This window comes from Zootermopsis nevadensis, unplaced genomic scaffold (assembly GCF_977971745.1).
Source record: "Zootermopsis nevadensis isolate Lab colony 2312 unplaced genomic scaffold, Znev_1.0 Znev_ptg000012l, whole genome shotgun sequence".
In the NCBI taxonomy this organism is placed as follows: Eukaryota; Metazoa; Arthropoda; class Insecta; order Blattodea; family Termopsidae; genus Zootermopsis; species Zootermopsis nevadensis.
In genome coordinates, this window is record NW_028259144.1 from 11,935,106 (window position 1) to 11,956,282 (window position 21,177).

The 21,177-nt window shown below is 37.6% G+C and overlaps 2 protein-coding genes across 6 annotated transcripts in view; one reads left to right on the forward strand and one right to left on the reverse strand.

Moving 5' to 3' along the window:
• The window catches only part of LOC110831275 (cilia- and flagella-associated protein 58), a 135,937-nt gene that overhangs the window by 71,243 nt on the left and 43,517 nt on the right, over positions 1-21,177 (forward strand). For all 5 annotated transcript variants that reach the window (XR_015534948.1, XR_015534949.1, XM_087347900.1 and 2 more), the window contains exons 8-9: positions 19,143-19,363; positions 20,407-20,574. The gene's annotated coding sequence lies outside the window, so the exon portion shown is untranslated. The remainder of the gene's footprint in view (positions 1-19,142; positions 19,364-20,406; positions 20,575-21,177) is intronic.
• On the reverse strand, positions 9,931-15,431 carry LOC147873990 (uncharacterized). The gene is made up of 3 exons (XM_087347905.1): positions 15,276-15,431; positions 13,851-14,041; positions 9,931-10,858 (listed from the first exon to the last, which is right to left on the reverse strand). The coding sequence occupies exons 2-3, from the start codon at positions 14,038-14,040 to the stop codon at positions 10,359-10,361; spliced, it is 690 nt and encodes a 229-aa protein (XP_087204031.1). The 5' UTR covers position 14,041; positions 15,276-15,431; the 3' UTR covers positions 9,931-10,358.

Sequence of the window (21,177 nt, forward strand, 5' to 3'; positions counted from 1 at the left end):
AATATTTAAAAAACTATAACTCTTAGAACTAAACTAAATAAATTCCAAATAGACAATATCTTTATTATTGTTCCTTCCACATGCCTCCAAAGATTAAGTTCCCCGTTCTGCCCTGGTCTCCCATATATATATATATATATATATGCCGGCCGCAGTGGCCACGCGGTCTGAGGCATTGGACCTCGTGCGCCTGGCCGCTGGGACCGTGGTTTCGAGTCCCACTCAAGGCATGGATGTTTGTCCGCGTCCTTTCTCTTCCAGTCTGATGGATAAAGACTGGCCACGGAAGGCAAGGCGTAACCACCGTGGTATCTTAGCGAGAAACAACCCCGAAATGGTGTTGCAAACCAATCCTAGGATTGATAACAAAAAATATATATAAACACATTATTATGTCTAGAAACTTAAAAGCAATTTTCTGAGTTATATATGCTTCAACACAATCAGCTCTCTGTCCAGAAAAATCCAATAATATGTACTGATGCTTCATGAAATTTTATCAAATTAAAAATGAAATCATTTTCTCAAGAAATTACGTTTAGGGTGTGTTTGCCATTCCGTTTCTACATACAGTTTTATGTACTACTTTTTGCAATCAACATCCTAATGTGTACGAGATGGACGTATACAGCATCCACGTTGTGTGCTTCTTTAATGACTGTAAGTAGCGACGAATAATATGATAATTAATCTTGCAAGAAGCACCTTCTCGTTATCTCTGGCCACCCTTACCCATGTGCAGACCGAAATTCTCTACCGTTTCACATAGGGGTAGTATTATTAACCTGCAGTTTGTTATCTATATAACACACTAACAAATTCCCAGACAACCTAGACATAGTTGATCTTTCATTGCGTGGCAAACATTCTTCCTGAGTGAAGGTATGAAATTACACATTCACGCCTTCATACAACCTTTCAAAACATGTCTTTGATGGTACAATGCCATAATGTCTGCCAGATTTACAGATATTAAGCATATTTAATTTCATAACGTTTTCTTTTATGAAATATCTGATATCAGTATTGTGCCGGACATTTTGCTCTCAGTTGTTCAAAAAATTTTATTGGACCTTTCACATCTAAATTCAAGTTTCTCGAAGTTACTTCGGCCGTAGCACTTCACACATTGCTGCATTAATTGCCGTGTATTCATCTTTAGGTGATAAGGCTAGTGAAGCCTGTTTCTTAGTCGCACACGATGCAACGCCATTGAACTCTCTGAATATACGTACGTATAACCTAAAGGAGACCATCTGTCCATTAAGTCATCAGCCCAGTCAGCATCCACGAAACTAAAGAATATCCTGCTTGTGTTTAATGTGTGCCAATTCAAAATTAGTGGATTTCGAATAACAACACCTGCGTAAAATGCTGTCAACGAATATCAGTTTCACAAACTTGAAGTATACACAAATTGCTAACAGCAAAACAAATTTGAAGTCTTGATCCTTATTATGCAGGTCAAACAACGCAACAGTTCTCTAGAAGTAGGATTTGAGGTTCTCACGGCGGTAAGTATTGCGCTGTTGACGGAGGCAGCAAGGACCTCTGAAACGTTTTTAAACTTCTACCAGAATATAAGACGCTGGAACCAACAAGACCGCCATCCTCGTAATTCTCTGTAATGCTTATTTGTCGATTCTTCATTATTCTTGAATTTGTCCACTTTCAAGTTCGATTCACGTGGAGAAAAAATTTCTCAGCAGTCTTCCATATGTTTAACGGGGCGATATGCTGACCACTGACCCCTACCTCGTAACCATCGATTCCAAGTACAGACAGCCTGAGTTGTGTGCCGTGAGGTCTTATATCCTTCGGAGAATGTTTTGCACCGATAGTAGTCACGTTGGTTGCAACCTGCAGTCCTCGTCTTACGATACCCTGCATCCATCCAGGGATTAACTTACAGTTTGCGACTCTAATCTTGCGACTTGCGGGGTGATGAAGTGGGGTGAAGGAGGAAGGAGGAAAGATGGCGTCTGCTATGCAGTATAGGAGTATACCCTCAGTTCAGAACATATAAAAGCCGACCGTTGTCAGTCCATGTTTATACTTTGTTGGTAGTTGAAAATAATACAAAGAGAATTACTCAAACTTATAATTTGGTTACATTCAGTCATAAATGTAAGAAGTCAATAATTAATGCTAAGTACTTTCCCTATAAGAAGAGAACACATTTAAAAATAATCGGAAGAGATGTGAAGAAAACTACAATTCCAATTGCCCTTATTTAAAAATAGCGCCCGGTTTCAGTATACTTGATTAATTTTAAGATGATTTTTGAGGGGCCCGGGCGCTGGGCCAAAGAAAATGTTTCCTTCGTTCGAATCCCGGCAAAGATGTTTTCTGTTGTCCAGTTAGCAAGCCCTAGGGAAGATGGCGCTAAGGAAAATTCTGTTTTTTCCTGGGAAATTATTTGACTGTCTAGGGTCACAAGCCCAAAAAACTGTCTGAGACCCAGAAGATGAAATTGTAAGAAACAGTCATATTTGCCCTTAGAAAATACCGCAGAGTCTACTGATCATGCGTAAACTCGAGATTGGGGGTTGACGTTTCTTTACTCATTCGCTTGTGGCTCGTGACGAAGAAACCTGGCGTAATTATTCCTTAAGACAAATGAGAGAACACAGGAAGGTCAGAACTCGGGGAAAAGCGTCTTGAGTTCGATTTCCGGCAAGGGCGGTTCCTTTAACTCCGAAACTAAGCGAGATAGAACAACGGCGCCAGAATCAGAGACTTTTTCCTCGAATAGGAGATTACAGAGATGATATCAAGGATAGCTTTTATGAAGAATTAGAATCAGTATTTGATACATTTGGCAAGTATCACATGAAAATTCTGCTAGGAGATTTCAATGCAAAAATTGGGAGGGAGGATATCTTCAAACCCACAATAGGCAGCGAGAGTCTCCATGCACTTAGTAATGATAACGGTGTTAGAGCAGTAACCTTTGCTACGTCAAAAGATTTAATTGTAAAAAGTACAAAATTTCCACACCGTGATGTTCATAAATACACTTGGACTTCCCCAGATGGCAGAATACACAATCAAATAGATCATGTTTAGTAGATAAGAGAAGGCAGACAAATGTAATTGATGTGAGATCATTCAGAGGAGCAGATTGCGACACTGATCATTATCTGGTGGTAGCAAAAGTGAGGGAGCGGCTTTCAGTAAGTAGACGAACTAAACAAAATTTTGACACAGAAAGATTTGATTTGAAAAAATTAAGTGAGGAAGAGGCAAAGGAACAATATCAAGTTGAAATTTCCAATAGGTTTCAAATTTTAGAGACAAATGAGGATAATGAAAGTTTGGACATCAACAGGGAGTGGGAAAATGTCAGAAACTGCATCAAAATTTCAGCAAAAGAGAAACTAGGATACTACAGGAGAAAGCAAAATAAACCGTGGTTTGATGAAGAATGTTCAAAATTAATAGATCGAAGGAAGCAAACAAAATTTCAATGGTTGCAGAACCCAAACAAAACAAATGCGGATAATCTATGTAACGTGAGACGTGAGGCTAGTAGAACCTTTAGGACTAAGAAAAGGGAATACCTGAAGGGCAAAATTGCTGAACTTGAGACAAATAATAAGGAAAAAAACATCAGAGACCTGTACAGAGGCATTAATAACTTTAAGAAAGGATATCAACCCCAGACCAATTTGGTAAAGGATGATAGTGGCAATTTGCTTGCAGATCCAATAAAAATTGTGAATAGGTGGAAAAATTTCTTTAGCGAGCTCTTAAATGTTCATGATACTGGTGATATTAGACAGATTAAAATGCATACAGCTGAACTGTTGGCGCCAGAACCTAGCTTAGATGAAGTGGAACTAGCCATTGGGAAGTTGAAAAGTTATAAATCTCCAGGAATTGATCAGATTCCGGCCGAATTAATTAAAGCAGGTGGCAAAGGGTTGCATATGAGGATCCATAAGCTTATTCAGTTAATTTGGGGTAAGGAAGAGATGCCACAACAGTGGAAGGAATCCATAATTATTCCTATTCATAAGAAGGGGGGCAAGACTGAGTGTGGTAATTACCGAGGAATATCGCTGCTATCAACCTCATACAAAATTCTATCCAACATTCTTTTGGCAAGGTTAACCCCATATGCGAATGAAATTATTGGGGATCATCAGTGTGGGTTCAGACGAAACAGATCAACGATTGATCAGATCTTTTGCATTCGTCAGATACTAGAGAAAAAATGGGAGTTCGGTGGGACCGTACATCAGTTATTTATAGATTTCAAAAAAGCCTATGACTCTGTGAAGAGAGAAGTGCTATATAATATTCTTATTGAATTTGGTATACCAAAGAAGCTAGTGGGTCTAATAAAAATGTGCTTAAATGAAACCTGTAGCAAAATTCGAGTAGGTAAATATGTATCTGAGACATTCCTCATCAAGAACGGTCTAAAACAAGGAGATGCTTTGTCTCCCTTGCTCTTTAACTTTGCGCTAGAATACGCCATCAGGAAGGTCCAAGGTAGGCAGGAGGGTTTGCAATTGAATGGGACACATCAGCTATTGGCATATGCTGATGATGTTAATTTATTGGGGGACGATATAAGTACAATAAAGAGGAACGCAGAAGTTTTACTAGAGGCTGGTAGACAAGTGGGGCTGGAAGTAAATTCAGAAAAAACTAAGTACATGTTAGTATCTCGTAATCAGAAGACAGGCGGGCAAAATTATCTTAGGGTGGCTAATAAATCCTTTGAAAGGGTTACAAAGTTCAAATATTTGGGAACAACAATAACAAATCAAAACGATACTTGTGAGGAAGTTAGGAGGAGACTAAATTCCGGAAATGCTTGCTACTTCTCAGTCCAAAATATTTTGTCTTACCGTCTGATTTCTAAGAACCTGAAAATTAAAGTATACAAAACAATAATCTTGCCTGTTGTTTTGTATGGGTGCGAAACATGGTCTCTCACTCAGAGGGAGGAACACAGATTGCAGGTGTTTGAGAATCGGGTGTTGAGGAGGATATTTGGGCCTAAGAGGGAAGACGATGGGGCGTGGAGAAAACTGCACAATGACGAGCTTAAAAATCTGTACTGCTCCCCCAGTATTGTGAGGGTGATTAAGTCGAGAAGAGTGAGATGGGCGGGACATGTAGCGCGCATGGATGGGACAAGAGGTGTGCACCGGGTACTGGTTGGGAAACCTGAAGGGAAGAGACCGCTGGGGAGACCTAGACGTAGATGGGAGGATAATCTCAGGCGGGATCTATGGGAGATAGGAGTTGAAGGAAACTGGATTTTGTTGGCCCAGGACAGGGTCCGGTGGAGGGCTTTGGTTAATTCGGTGATGAACCTTCGGGTTCGGTAAGCCATCTAGTTAGTTAGTTAGTTATAGGAGATTACAGAAACAAAGGCCTCAACATTGGTTTCGACTCCTGACAAGAAGAATGGTTTCTGTTGACAGGAACGCAACCGCGATAAAAGAACGTCAAGGCAAAATACTGTCCTTTCGGAGAGGAAATTACAGGATCTAAGGTCACAGACCCGAAAACTGTCTCTCTTAGATGTTGAGGCAAACTATTTTTTGGACCTACTGCGTAGTCCAAGACCAAAAAGCAATAAAAATGGCGTTTTGGAGAATGGAGTCTTTCTCCGTCTCCAGGTAGAAATCCCTCTCTGTTGGGCACAATCCATAGAGCTAGTCCCTGTCTCTGGACCTAGCAGTTCCAAAAAGCTAACGGCAGAGTCCAACGCAAGCGCAAGACATCATTCCTTGCTAGATAACTCCATTTCTGCGTAGGGAACGCATTGCTGTAAATGGTAAACAGTGCCTTATAACTAAAACGAGGGTTTTGTCGCTGCAGAAGCCTTGATTATTCAAACTAGGGTCTGTTGCTGCTGATGAGAGTTATCGCGTAGAGGCAGCTTGTCCTTCATGAAAAGGATTTTGGTTGGATAGTTTTCTTGAAATTGAACCCAGAGGTCGCTCTGGGAAGGGAGGGTTCACGTCAGCTGAAGGCCTCAATTATTTGGGGTTGGCGGACCGCCCTGTTTTTGAATTATACCCTTGTATTTGCCTTACAACTGAGGAAAAGCTCGGGAAACATCACTCGTCCCCAACTTTCTACTAGCGTCAAGTAAAACGTCTGTGTTCTTCTTCTTTATCAAAATAGTCGTTACCAAATTAATTTTCAAATGTGTCTAGTCTAAATACATATTATGTCTCGGATCTATCAGAAAGTTTTCCGGCACTTTTTATCAAACCAGGATTACGTACATTGACCTTCTACGATCTTAAATGCTAGAAACAGAATTTACGTTCCTTCACCACGATATTAATATGAAGATTTCGGACTTGGCAGTTGGTTCATCATCGTTCAAAACTGAAAAGCAACAAGCGACTTTGGCTACTGTTACGCTCTGAACTCAAGGAAATCTTCTTAGTTTTCACGACACTTCGAACAGAGCGGTAGTCCGTGCATGTACCATCAGCTGTAGCAACTTTTAACGCTACAATCTGTATTTATGGGTCGCACTGTAAGCAGTGATTATTTGGAATTCTTCATAATAATAATACCGGTGCCAGCATCGTGAGGAAATTGGGGAGCTACAATGAGTAGCGTAATCCGGTCAGAAAAGCTAGCAATGGCTGGGGGTTCGTCGTGCTGACCACACGTCACCCTATATCTGGTTGGATGATCGTTCACCTCTGCTCAGGCATGTGAACGTGAGGCCAGCAGCCAGCTAGTCGGCTTTGGCTCTCAGAGGGCTGTTACGCCACGGATTATTATAAATATTTTTTAGACCATCTTCGGATTAAAAGAGTTACGAAATTAATTCACGAGATTTTTTCGTATTGCTGTAAAAGTTGAAATATTTACCATAAATACAGACAATATTTGAAGTACAATATTCTCGTGGTGTAGAAAACGTTTCAAAGGCAATTCTACATCCCAGATTCATTCCATTACTCAAATTATTTAGTATTCCTGTTTAGTCGTCCAAGTATCCAAGTCGAATTTACAACAGATGATTTCACTGATACTGTTTAAATTAATTTTGTATTTTAATTATTTTTTTCATTCATACTTACAGAATTTTGTTTGAAGTTAATATCCAGTTAATGTTGAAGAGTTGTTCTTTCCTCTCGGACAGATGTTGGGTACTTCATAGTGAACAATTTCTTGAAGTAATTTGGGTTTATTTGAGAGAAGTTGTTGCACAAAAGTTCCTCAAAATGTATTTTTTGTTCCTATCACTGGATTGATGGTTTCAACAAGGAAAAGTTCTTTTCATCAGTCCACAGAGTATCTTTGATAAAAAATACTCTATAGCTGCACTAGAACCAGGAATGGCAAAAGAGAATTCCAAAATGAGTTGTGTGTTTTTTAATGAAATGCATTCACTTAACACAAACTCGAAAATCTCTGGTCACCCTGTTATAGAAATATTGTATACAGTGTGATTTTATGGATACCAATAAATTTGGTATTCAATTTATGTAGATCTTAAATGAATGAAACTTTCATGTTGTAATACTTGTGTAGTGGAGGTGTCCAATTTCAGTTTCCATTAAAATCTGTCATGGGATTCAAAAGATATACAAAGTTTGTCGGAGCTTTTAAGTAAAGCGTCCCTAAAGATGACTGAAGTAAATCACACATGAGTAGCAGAAGTGTCTCCCATAAAAGAAATATATTAATGGACTCTCGTACTTTACCTGATGGGTGAGACAAAGAATGAATGTGAATAATCTTAATCTAATAGAACAGTGTTAAATCCCTTCATAGTTTAGTGTAGGTTTATCTGTAATTTTTCTGTACATTTCAGATCATCTTGTAGTGATGCGGAAAGGGGGGTATCCAATGGCTTGAATCAAATTGCCAGCAACTCTGCTTTAAAAACATATGTGGAAGATCTGTTGGTTCCTTCAGACAGTCAAATGTATGATCATTAGTACTTTGTTTCCAATTCAAGTAGAGTAGTCGTTATTTTAATTTACCCTTTTCCCACTCCATTTAAAACACTTGTGTGTGGGCTGTTGGCCCAGTTTTGTCTGGATACGTATGTTCTAAATTAAATTTTTCTTTGATTTACTATGTTAAAAGGGGCAGGGCCTTTTGAATTCTAGTGCACTGTAAAAGCTTCTCTGTGGATTCAAATGTGTTTGTAACAGAAAACAAGATAATTTAATTCTGTTTAATAATGAAAATTTATGGTCTCTGAAAATTGCATCTTTAACTTGGCATACCATTAAGAGATAGCTGTACATGAACTAATACATTTTGTTAAGTTGAAGAGCATTTTAATCCTGCCATCCTGGAAACCACATAAGTCAAAGACGATGCACAAGACATGTCATCTAAAAATGTGGGAAAAAGTGTTGGATCCTTTTATAAGTGTAATGTGACTGACACATGAATTTGAAGAGGCTATTTTCTGAATCGATCTAATGCATTTTGATCTTGTTTGTTTCTCTGTCAATGACAGATGAATCCAGAATTTAATGGGAAAACCTAAAGAGTCCATTTAGGAAGCCTAGGTCATAGATGGGAGAATAATATTAAAATGAATATTTTAGAAAAATGATGTGAATAAATGACCTGAATTCATCTGGCTGTAGATGAGGTCCTTTGGCAGACTGTAGTGAACTCGGTAATGAGCACTTGTTTTTCATATAAGTAGGAATTGCTAGAGCCACAATTAGATTCTCAAGAATGACTGTGCACCATAATGTTAGTCTATGTAAATATTGGCATGCAATTCTTTATATAGGCCTACTTGTAGTGGTTTTTAATATTTATGAAGTATTTGTATAAGCACACTACAGTGCCTGGTGCAGATCAGAAAACCCAGTTTACCTTAACCCTCTAAAGTTAAAAATCACCAAAATAATCGTTAATAATTCAATCCATACAGAAAAAAAATTCACTAGTCAAAGGTGATTTGGTTCATACTTAGTGAGGAAAAACAAACACTTATATTAAAAATGTATTATTGCTTTTACTCATAACTACAGAAAGTCGAGAAATGTGTTGTTCTATGCTGGCTCGATTATTATGTATATTTCAGATTGCTAATCCATATTGAAATACGTAGTTTGTGGCATTTATTCCATTAGAATACTTTTCCAAGAAAGTGTTAACCAAGGCGAGTGTTATGATGTTAATAAGGTATTTTGTGTCAGCTGTTGAAAAATTTCAAAATTGTGTGTACAATATGAACTTCAAAATTTTATTTATATTATTGGCTATTTGACGACATTTTCAGTTTTTTTAGATTTTGTATTGCCATATTACGGGGTCGCAGTGGTCGCGTGGGCCTTGTGCCGCTTGGTCACTGGGACCGTGGGTTCGAATTCCACTCAAGCCATAAAAAGCAAGAAAAAAGGCACATTACAGAATGACCGTTTTACGACGTTGGAGATGGGAAGTACTTTACCATCCTCCACATTCACCCGACCTTTCGCCATGTGACTGTGACTTAATACCCAAGTTGAAACAGCCATTGCGTACACGAGAGGACATTTCCAACGCAGTTCGGCGCGAGATGGCAAGATTTGGAGATGTGAAGCTGATGGTATTCGCCGTCTTCCTCGTCGTTGACAGCGAGTACTTGATACACTCGGAGACTAATTTGAAGGTTGCTAGTCTTAATGTAAGAATTCCGATTTAACTCACATTGAATTTTTTAATCACAATTGAATTTTTCGAGGATTAAAGAATGAAATAAACGGTCATTCCGTAATGAGCCCTTTTTTCTTGCCTACTATACCTACACCCGTTCACACCTACCTGATCAGAACACGCCAATCGGAGGAGTATATCGTGCCCTTTCATATGTATATTTTGAACTTTTTTCAGTATAACGTGTTTGCCCCCCAAAATTAGTTTCCATGACTTTTGAATTAACCCTCGTATTTATACAGATTAACAATAACAAAGCACATATTTGCAGATTAAGATATTTATTAAGTAAGATTTGAGGTTTTCACAGCAGTGAGTATGAAGATTTCTGTTTTCTGGGTTGTTGCGCTGTGTAGTCTGGTAGATGTTAACCAACGTTTCAGAGGTCATACTGCCACCCAATTGGCACATTCATCGCCCTGATGATGGAGGCAGTATGACTTCTGAAACGTTGGTAAACATCTACCAGACTACACAGCGCAACAACGCAGAAGTCATAAATCTTCATATTTATCAAATGTATTAATTTTTATTAAATCAATCACTGCATATCTTCTGTTCATTAAGAGAAACTAAATTATGACTGAAAGCAAATTCTGTCAGGCAGCTAATAAAACATAAATGATATATGTTATTTAACAGCTACGCATTAAAAATGTATGCTGGTGCTCTGAAATTATGAGGTGGGCTGTTCAGAAACCACCTCGGAGGCGAAGAACCAAATGCAGCGTTGATTCTTTCTGGATGTTGTAATCTGATAAGGTGCGGCCATCCTCCAATTGCTTGCCAGCAAAGATAAGTCGCTGCTGGTCAGGGGGTATACCCTCCTTGTCCTGCAGCTTTTTCTTTACAGCCTCAATGGTATCAGCTGTCTCTACCTCCAGAGTGATGGTCTTCCCTGTCAGGGTCTTCACAAAAATCTGGATGCCACCACGCAGACGCAGTACCAAGTGGAGAGTGGATTCTTTCTGGATGTTGTAATCTGATAAGGTGCGGCCATCCTCCAATTGCTTTCCAGCAAAGATAAGTCGCTGCTGGTCAGGGGGTATGCCCTCCTTGTCCTGCAGCTTTTTCTTTACAGCCTCAATGGTATCAGCTGTCTCTACCTCCAGAGTGATGGTCTTCCCTGTCAGGGTCTTCACAAAAATCTGCATGCCACCACGCAGACGCAGTACCAAGTGGAGAGTGGATTCTATAAACAAAACAAAACATGTCACTCTAATCCAGATGTGATAGTCTATCAGAATAACAGAGATTGTAAATGCTTTCACAAAGATACTTCAACAAGACGCTATCATACAAGTGGAAGACCTCCCATTTCGGAAAGATGTGAAGCGGAAGGTTTGGAACAAAGGAAGAACAATAATTATACCAGTCTGGTCTACTTCCATTGAATTTCCTATTCTTTCTTGAGGGGGGGGGGGGGGGAGGTTGGATGCATTCATTCAAGATAAATGTCACATCACTAACTGTTACAGCATCATATTTTATTTTATTTTATTAAAACCATTTTCAGTAATACCTTCTTAAAGCAGAGCAATATCGCATTCATTACTTTAACAGAAGAAAGAATCATTATACTATAGTTGTTAGTACTAGAATCTTAATGTGGGAATACAATAATGCCATCAGTCGCTAAAAAGTCTTCCCCAATGGGACTCCTTGCACCCTACATGCGTTAGAGGTCTGCAAGTTAAACAGATTCTGTTCTTTTATTTTCTGATATAGTGCTGCAAATTTTAATCTTCCTTTCATCACTTTTTTACTTCCACACTGGAATAAAAAAGGCATTACAAAAAAACAAATATCTTCCTTACAAATTTTAGTAGCATAAATTATAATTAATCAAAATATATGACAATGTTTGTGAGGGGGTCCATGATACCAAATTGGTTGGTGAGGGGAGGGGTGGATCTAGAGTACCAGAAAGGTTGATAAGCACTGTGCTAAGTGATTAAAACCAGTGGATAGGGTGGCCTCTAAGTAAAATGATGTCATGCAGGTTTTATGAAAATCACTCTCTATAATATTGAGGTCTATGATGGAATGCAGATGGAAACAAGCAGCCAAGTAACAGAGTTGAAGAAACACAATTTCTTCAAAGATATTGTAAATGCGTCATATTGTGATTTATATAGTATTAAAAATATTTATTAAAATTTTTTTCCGTCAATCACAAATATAATATTGTTAAAAGATTAAAACATCATTTAACGTTCCCTATCGAGTACTCGATTACATTGGAACTTACACGACTAGTTTCGGCTATAATTTAGCCATCAACGGGTGTTATGTAGTTTAAACTTATCACTGAATTACTGATTTTTATTGTTTTTTTTGATTTATAGTCTTCATTTTCTGATGATGTTCTTGTCCTTTATATTGTTTCTTCGTTCGTTGTATTATCACAGGTCACTATTAGGTTTGTATTTCGTATTTCGTAGTGACGTCAATATTTTGTGTAGGACCAAGAAGTAATATCGTATTCGTATATAAGAGAACGGAGATGTACTGGACTGTATTGGATCGTGGCTGGTTACCGACTGCCAGACTGGCAGACAGTAATTCAGTGATAAGTTTAAACTACATAACACCCGTTGATGGCTAAATTATAGCCGAAACTAGTCGTGTAAGTTCCAATGTAATCGAGTACTCGATAGGGAACGTTAAATGATGTTTTAATCTTTTAACAATATTATATTTGTGATTGACGGAAAAAAAATTTAATAAATATTTTTAATACAATTTCTTCAGAAATGTAAAATGCAATGCAAAGGGTTGAAGAAAATTCCGTGAAATTTGAAACTGGTACTAAAATAATTCATGCCTGCACACTTTGACACATGTAATGAGAGTATCATTTCTGCATGCCCTTTAGTTCACTTGTGGTGGGGTCCACAAACCTACATCTCTCAGCAGATCACGTCTTTTCTATTTCTGGTTGCCCTTCTTGACACAGGTGGCAAGAGTGGGAGGATGCTAGGCAACCTGCAGAGGCTCATTTACACATGCGCATTTACTCAGCTGTGGTAGCAGACAAAAGTCATGTGTATCGCAAGAATTATGGATTTAGTTCTTTCCATGATGTCCCAGTGAAAAAATCACCATCAACAATTCTATAATTTGTATAACCACTCACTCCCTCTCTGTGCAGGATATTGCATACTAAGCTCGTCAAAGAATAGCCCATTTTCTTAATGGAACCTCAAGGTTCATTATCATGTTCACAAAAGCCTGACATTGGCTCTAGCTGCTCTCCGTTGATTCCTATCTCTGCAAGGTCCATCTTAATGTTATCCTCCCGCCTACACCTAGGTCTTCCCAGCGGTCTCCTCCCTTCAGGCCTCAAAACCATTACCTTGTAACCACAGCTCCCCTCCCGCATATCCTGCCCACCTCATCCTCTTCGATTTAATCGCCCAAACAATATCACGTGAGGAATACAGGCTCATCATTACGAAATTTTCTCCAACATGTCTACCTGCCTTTTAGGTCCAAATATCTTTCAACACTCTGTTCTCAAAGACAACTTAACCTATGTTCCGCCCTCAAAGTGAAACACCAAGTTTCACAGCCATACAGCACAACTGGCAGAATAACATGTCTTGTATTTTTTTTTTAAATGAGATGGGAGAAATGAAGATTTTGGACTAAATGATAGCAAGTTTTCCTTGAATTTAATCTGCTCTTCATTTTGTCATAAATGTCATTCTGATTTCTGCCGCCCTCAAGTACGTGCATTTTTTGTATCACGTGACACACTCACTATAGCTTGCTAATAACTTGCAGTCTTCCTGAATATTGTACTTTGTTGCACACAAGAACTGGTGTCCATATTTTTTGCTGCTGTAAGCCTTCCTTTCTGTGGATCATCCTCCACGAAATCCAACAATGGTCCAGAAAACTACTGCACAAATGAGTGAATGTGCATGCATGAATTTTGACACCAACTCTCCCAAGGAATGCAAAGAACAAATGAGTAAATTGACGTGTGAATGCAGCGAACTTAACAATGCCCCTCAACTCTTATCACCAATTTTCACCAGCACAGTAGTTGATTTTTACAGAAATTTCAAGTTCTCAAAATTTGTTTACACTTCTTCATTGGTCAATATTAAGTGACTTATAAGTGATGGAAACTTATGTAATGCATTCATATGCTTTAAATAGTAACCCTCTTTCACCTTTCTGTATATTGTAGTCAGAAATTGTACGACCATCTTCCAACTGCTTTCCTGCAAAAATTAAACGTTGTTGATCAGGGGGAATTCCTTCCTTGTCGTTGAGTTTGCGTTTCACGTCTTCAATGGTGTCAAACGTTTCCACTTCAAGAGTAACGGTTTTTCCAGTGAGAGTCTTCACAAAGATTTGCATCCTGTCAATACAAAATTCAATACTTCAACACCTTCTCAAAAGATAGAAAAGCACAAACGAAAGTACAGTAAATCCTTGTCCAACATCATGGACAGAACCCTCAAGAATGATCATTATGTAAATCTATGGTGTATAAACTAAACATGTAGTGTAAGTCTCCCATTAATAAAGATATGTATATCTTTAGAGGTATAAAAGTGACAGTGGAACCACGGTTCCGGAGAATTTGACGTAAATACGTCTATACGGTAAGGAAGTTTATATATTGGCTTTATTCTAAATATTTTCTTTATACATGCTTTACAATTGAGTAAAGTTTGAGTAAGACAGTACTGCCTACCTTGAATTAGTTATGCTTAAGATGGGTCTGTGGTAGGTGAAATATGTTATAAAATTTGTACATTTTAGAGTACCGACATATCGTGCAAACACCATATCTATACAAGATTTTGATCTAGTAGTACTACATTGAGGATTTGACATCAACATTAAGCCAAACGTTTTCTCCATAAATGTGAGAAAGCTTTGATTTTCCCCCTTCTTTAAAACAATGTTAAAATCTCCTGTCAATATTATCGGCGTTGTTCTAGGATCTTCTGTGTCCATAACTGAAAACATCTTTGTATAATTTCTCAAATGACTCAAAGTAAGTCTCTTACAATCATCAATAGGTTTGTGGTTACAATTAAAACTTATTCACCATTGACCATTCACTCTGGAGTTCATTATTTAATACTTCTTTTTGACGTAAATACGTCTATATTTTAGGGTCAGTGTCATTCGGCAAAAATGTGTTACGTAAAAGGGAAACGAAAAAGTGTAACTTCATTGTTATGTTACCTTGGAAACGTCATCTGTTTATCAACAAATAAACAACAGTGGTTACCTACATAGTTACCTTACCTTACATTACATTACTTTACATTACCTTACCTTACATTACTTTACATTACATTCATCTACCACAGACCCATGTTAAGCGTAACTAATTCAGGTTAAATAAGCAATGTCTTAATCAAACTTTACTCAATTGTAAAGCAGGTATGACGTATTTACGTCAAATTCTCCGGAACCGTGGTTCCACTGACAACTTTTTTTTTACATTTTCTGTACTGTCTCATATATTCTGCGATATGGAGTCTTTTAGCTTCAATGTCATCCATCTTGTACATAGTATGACACAACAAATTAACGCAACAATAAATTTCTTAATAATTCTTATATAAGATAAGTACCTGTGATATTGTAAAACGTTTTTACGAGCACAAAATAATCTAGTCTAGACGCACTTCTTCTACAAGCGATTCACAGCTCAGCTTTTTCCGCAATAACGAAAGCGGATTCTTGACGGCAGTAATGTAACACAACAATGCCGAGTAAACAGATGACGTTTCTTAGGTAACATAACAATGCATACAAGCTAGCCACTGTTGTCAGTCCATATTTACAAATTGTTGATATTTCCTAGGTAACCATCTTACACATTTTCCTGTCACTTTTTCGTTACACTTTTTCCTGTCACTTTTTCGTCACACTTTTTTGCGGAATGACACTGACTTACTTACAAAGTGTGGAAATTATACACCTACTAAAACCATAATCATGAACTTAACATGGTAGCAACATACGAGGTGCGATCGGAAATTTTCCAGACTGTGTCAATAGAGGGCGAACCGGATGTAGTACGAGCTTCTGCCGCTAGGGGGTGCGGCCTACATTCATAGTGAATCAGTGTGTCAGCCGGCATCATTGAATTAGCATTTATTTCTTAATTACGGGCGTTTTGGTAGTGCATTACACCGACCCTCCTGCGATTTCGGAATGGCGGATTTTCATGAACAAATCAAATTTTGCCAAAGACTCGCCAAAACGGCTACGGAAACCTATGAAATGCTAAAGCAAGCATTTGGGGAGTCCGCAATGGGTCGTGCACAAACTTTTGTGTGGCATTCACGTTTTAAAAATGGCCGAACCTCTGTCGATGATGACGAGCGTTCTGGACGACCATCTTCGAGCACAACGCCCGAAAATGTTACGAAGATTCGGCAGGCCATTCACGAAGATCGACGTCGTACCATCAACGACTTGTGCGACATTGTTGGGATAGGCTATGGGACCTGTCAGCTGATTCTAAAGGAAGAACTCCACATGCGACGCATCATGACAACGCGCCAGCGCACACCGCCCTCAAAGTTCGGCAGTTTTTGGCCTCAAACACCATGGCCGTCATCCCGCACCCTCCTTATTCGCCGGATTAAGCTCCGTGTGACTTCTTCCTCTTCCCAAAGATGAAAATTCAGCTAAAGGGAAGGAGATTTGAGACGATAGAAGAGATTCAGGCAGAATCGCAGATGGTGCTTGACAGGCTGACAAAGAAAGATTTCCAGGGATGCTTCCAGGCTTGGCAGCGGCGCTGGGATCGTTGTGTTCACTCCCAGGGGAACTACTTCGAGGGTGATGGATGAATTTAATACCTGAGATAAGTGTACGGGTTTTTATAGGCGCAGTCTGAAACTTTCCGATCGCACCTCGTAAGCAAGAATGAGGCAAAGGGTGATGAAAAACAGGTGTAGGAATGCCAAAGAGATTAGGAGAGAACATAAGTGCATTTTCACATGTACAGTTCTATAACATGTTTGCAAGGCTACGTAAATTCAAATTGTTCACTTACAGGAAATGACTGTATGCCCTTATTTTTGACGAAAATACGTCTATATGGAAGGGTCAGTGTCATTCCGCAAAAACGTGAAAGGAAAATGTGTAAGATGGTTACCTAGGAAACGTCATCTGTTTATCAACAAATAAACAATAATGGTTACCTAGGAAACGTCATCTGTTTATCAACAAATAAACAATAATGGTTACCTAGGAAACGTCATCTGTTTATCAACAAATCGACAATAATGGTTACCTAAGAAACATCTATTTACTCAGCATTTTTGTTACCTAGGAAACGTCATCTGTTTACTCGGCATTGTTGTTACCTTACCTTACCTTACCTTACCGTACCGTACCGTACCTTACCTTACCTTACCTTACCTTACCTTACATTACATTACATTACATTACATACATTACATACATTACATTACTCTACATTACATTCAGCTACCACAGACTCATCTTAAGCGTAACTAATTCAAGTTAAATAAGCAATGTCTTAATCAAACTTATCTAAATCACTGTCATAACTATGTAATTTATATATGTATTAGAAACAAATATTGTAATTGTGTTGTAACATGTTCTGCATCCCCAGCTTAGGCCTATGAAGGATCTTTGGAATATAAATAAATTCTATTTGTCTTGTGTTATGACTATGATTTGGTGTAACGTTCCTTTTTGTATGATGCCATTTGTGATGGAGTTTTTATATATTTGCAAATATGTGTTTTGTTTGCATCATTTGTAATTTGTCATCTGATTGAGCTGGTGTATAGTAACATCTAAACTTTTGTGTTAAGTTTTAGCTTTCTACAACATAGTTAGGATTGTTAAATCTTGCTGATATGTGTATAAAATCATAGGGGTTAAAGTATAAAAATACTGTTATTTGTCTTGTTTTATATGAATGTGTATTTGACTCTCACTGTATGGGAATAAATTGGATTCATAGTGTTGGCTTGGTCTTTCAGGTTACGATGCTGTGTAGTGGTACAGGTGATTAAAAACGTTCTTGATGACATTTTCACTACTGTCAAAACCTCAAAAGTCATATAGTGTCAGAGCGTTTGAGAACAAACTCCTGAGGAAAAAATTGGCACATGTCAGATGGTAACAGGAGGGTGGAGCAAATTGCATAATGTAGAACTTTATATTATTATATTATTTTATTTGGATATTACTCATTATCTATGACTTTATTTTATTCAGTTCATCAAATGATACTGTGTTCAACATTTCAGGATCATGTATCACAGATAGGGGAATATATAAATGCACAGAATATTGTAGTTATAAAATTTGAAAGGAAGAGATAATTAGCAAAACTAGTCAGAGATATGTCCTTTAAGTTGTATTGGGATGGGTGTTGTGAAGTGATTGCTGTGGGTTGGCACATTAGTTGAGGCTGCTGCGATTACTTATCTACCAGACTAATGTTAAGCATGCATCAGGGTAATATAACTGAAAAGTGTGATTAGAGGGGTAATTTTGATCAGCAATATCCAGAAAATTAAGACATTCCCTTATTTATGAAAGTTTGTGATGAAGGTATGTCAGTTTTAATATCACGGACATTATTCTAGAAGGTGGAAATTGTTAATGGCTTTTAATACTTTTAATTATGTTACTGTTTTGTAATGAAGTGTATTGTTTCTTTAGTATTTCCTGTTCTCTCTAGATGTTTTCAGATGATAAGAAGTCATATTGTTCATTCTTACTTTTCCACTGCTGCACGTGCATTAGCACAGCCTTCAAATCACTGAAATATCTCTTTTACTGTTTCCAGGTTTTGACACGAAAATGTCAGGAGCAAGTGGCTTAGGACTGTATGATGTTAATAATCTTATTATTCTGCAGTTTCGTCGCCTTAGATCATATTTTCTGCCACTTCTCATTGTGATTTTTCAAACTTTTGAGCATTCTTTTTCAGGCATGATCTTTCTGATATGTCACATATTTTAATATAATATGTCTTTTTTCGTCATCCATTAGGCTTGTCAGTCTCTGTTGTATTATTAAAGAAGTCTGATAAGTGATGGTCTAGGGTCAAGATATTGAAGTTGCAATATGTCTGAATGAAGGGTGAATGCCTATTAGATATAAATCCATTTTACCATTAAACTTTGTATCTTTAAACACCTCCTGTAATCAGTATGTTTTCTTTCAGAACATGGAGAGATATTCCAGGTTAGATACAATTAACCGAACTATGAATTTATATCTGTAGGTTACTTGCAACCCACTTTCTTACAAAAGCCACGAACCATGATGTGTGATGATAAACTAGTTTCAAACTTACACAAAACAGGGCAGTCTCTTGTAACAAGAGTACCAAAAATTATTTTGCAGAGAGTTGAAATATTTTCATCTCTGAAGGAGACCTTAGTGAGTGTTTATGTATGAAAATTAATGTGATCGATGTGTCTTCTGTATTGTAGCACTGTGTAGTCTGGTAGAAGTGTACTAACATATCAGAGGACTTGCTGAATCCATTATCAGGGCAATGGTAATATAGGCAGCAAGTATCTCTGAAACATTAGTAAACTTCTTCCAGACCGGATGGCACTACGGCCCAGAAGACAGCCGTGTATATCCTCATTGCTGTGAGAACTTCATGAAATCTAACTCACTCACTCACTGAATTTACAGGACCAGTAAGGTAATTATTTTGTGAGAAGAATGTGTTATTTTTTAATTTCTGTCTCTTTAAGTCTACAGGAATCTTTGTACATTTGAAGGGTTTAGTGTATTCATATTGTGAATTTCAAGTAATATATTTCAGTGAGATTGAGTAAGCCCTTATAACTTTCATCTCATGCATGTGTCACACTGATGATGTTCACATATTCATAGCTTAATAAGTTCTTCCATTACAATAGGTGAAACTAACTCATAGGAACATTAAGAAATTTCATGTTGTAATTATTAAGCAGAGTTTGTCACATTTCTCGATTATTCAGAACAGGACAAAACTACTTTTAACTGTGTCCAGTTGAAACAAATTAGTATCTTATATAAAATGTTTAATTGACCAACCATAAAGCTTACTTAAGAAATGTAATACTTGAAAAGCTGTATATGTGGGTTACTTTCATAACAGGCTATGTACTTTGCCTTCACTGCAGTAAGATCTTTTCAGTTTCTTGCTCCAGCAACACAAGGTTAGAGAGGTTTCTTGCAGCGCACAATATTGCCAAAATTTTCTCATGTTTCAGAATTTTAAATGTGAGACATAATAGTGAGATAGAATTTAACCTGAAAGGACTTGATGTTAGTTTGACGGCATTCCCTATTATATTTTTGAAGCCTTGCATACAACATAATTTTAAAAGTAGCAGCGAGGAATCCGCTGTTGTACAGACGGTCTCTTTGCTCCATGTCTTTAGAGCATGTGAACTGTATTATCTGAAATAATTATGTTTAATTGATAATTTTACTGTAGAATATTGATATAATCAAAACAGAAGATGATGTGGATGTTCTTGGTGAAGATGATTCCACTGGCATGATACCTGATGAAATGATAACAAGAAACACAAGAGATACAAGCAAAATACAGGAATATGTTATTCGCTTGTATCTCCTGTGGTTCTTGTTATCATTTCATTATGAACTTCTATTCTTTAATGGTTTTTCCAAGTACCCAAACATATCCTTGTGATAAAATTTAGATACTTAATATGCCTGATGGCGGTTTTACAGAACGGCAACATGTTGGAAGTTGTATCGGAGTCGTGTAGTGAAACATGTCTCATTTCTCCTCATGATGGAAGTCAGCTCATCAAAGCAAAAGATGAAGGTGTGGCAGATATAAAAGAGGAAGAGGATCCTGTGCAAATAACGCATCCAATAATAAAGGCTGAATGTGAGGTGAGTATAGTGTAATGAATTTTCAGGAGTTTTTCTAACAACCTGCTTGTCTTGGTCAAAAAACCATGATTTCGGGAGTTATGGAAAGAGCTTCTGGGGAGTACACTTGGCTTAAGTGATTTTATGCTATTCTTTGCTTCCAAGACATAACTCTCTTGAACCTAATAAATATCCTTATATTATTAAACAGTCCAGTTGGTGTGTGTCAAATTCCAGGCCAGACTAGAAAATTAGCTTTGTACAACTAGCCAGAATCTAAATGAAGTAGCACATTCATAACATCTTGCTATCACAATGAGTAAAAAAATGTTCCCCAACAAGTTCAGATGCAGACCTACTACATGATAAGAACTAAATGACCTGAGTGACTAACATTTAAGGTTTCAGCATAATTTGAATTTTGAGACTCAGGTTTGTGTTCAAATGCTGGAGACTGTCGTCACATCCCATATTGAATGAGCTGTTTTAAACCTGTTTTCGAGGATGGCACATGATTTTTGGATTACATAGCAGACCTTCCATTAATTATGGTCGTGTAATGGGACTGTTAACTTAACTAAGAATTAAATTTTGCCATTACTGAAGTCCTTGACTTAGTTGACC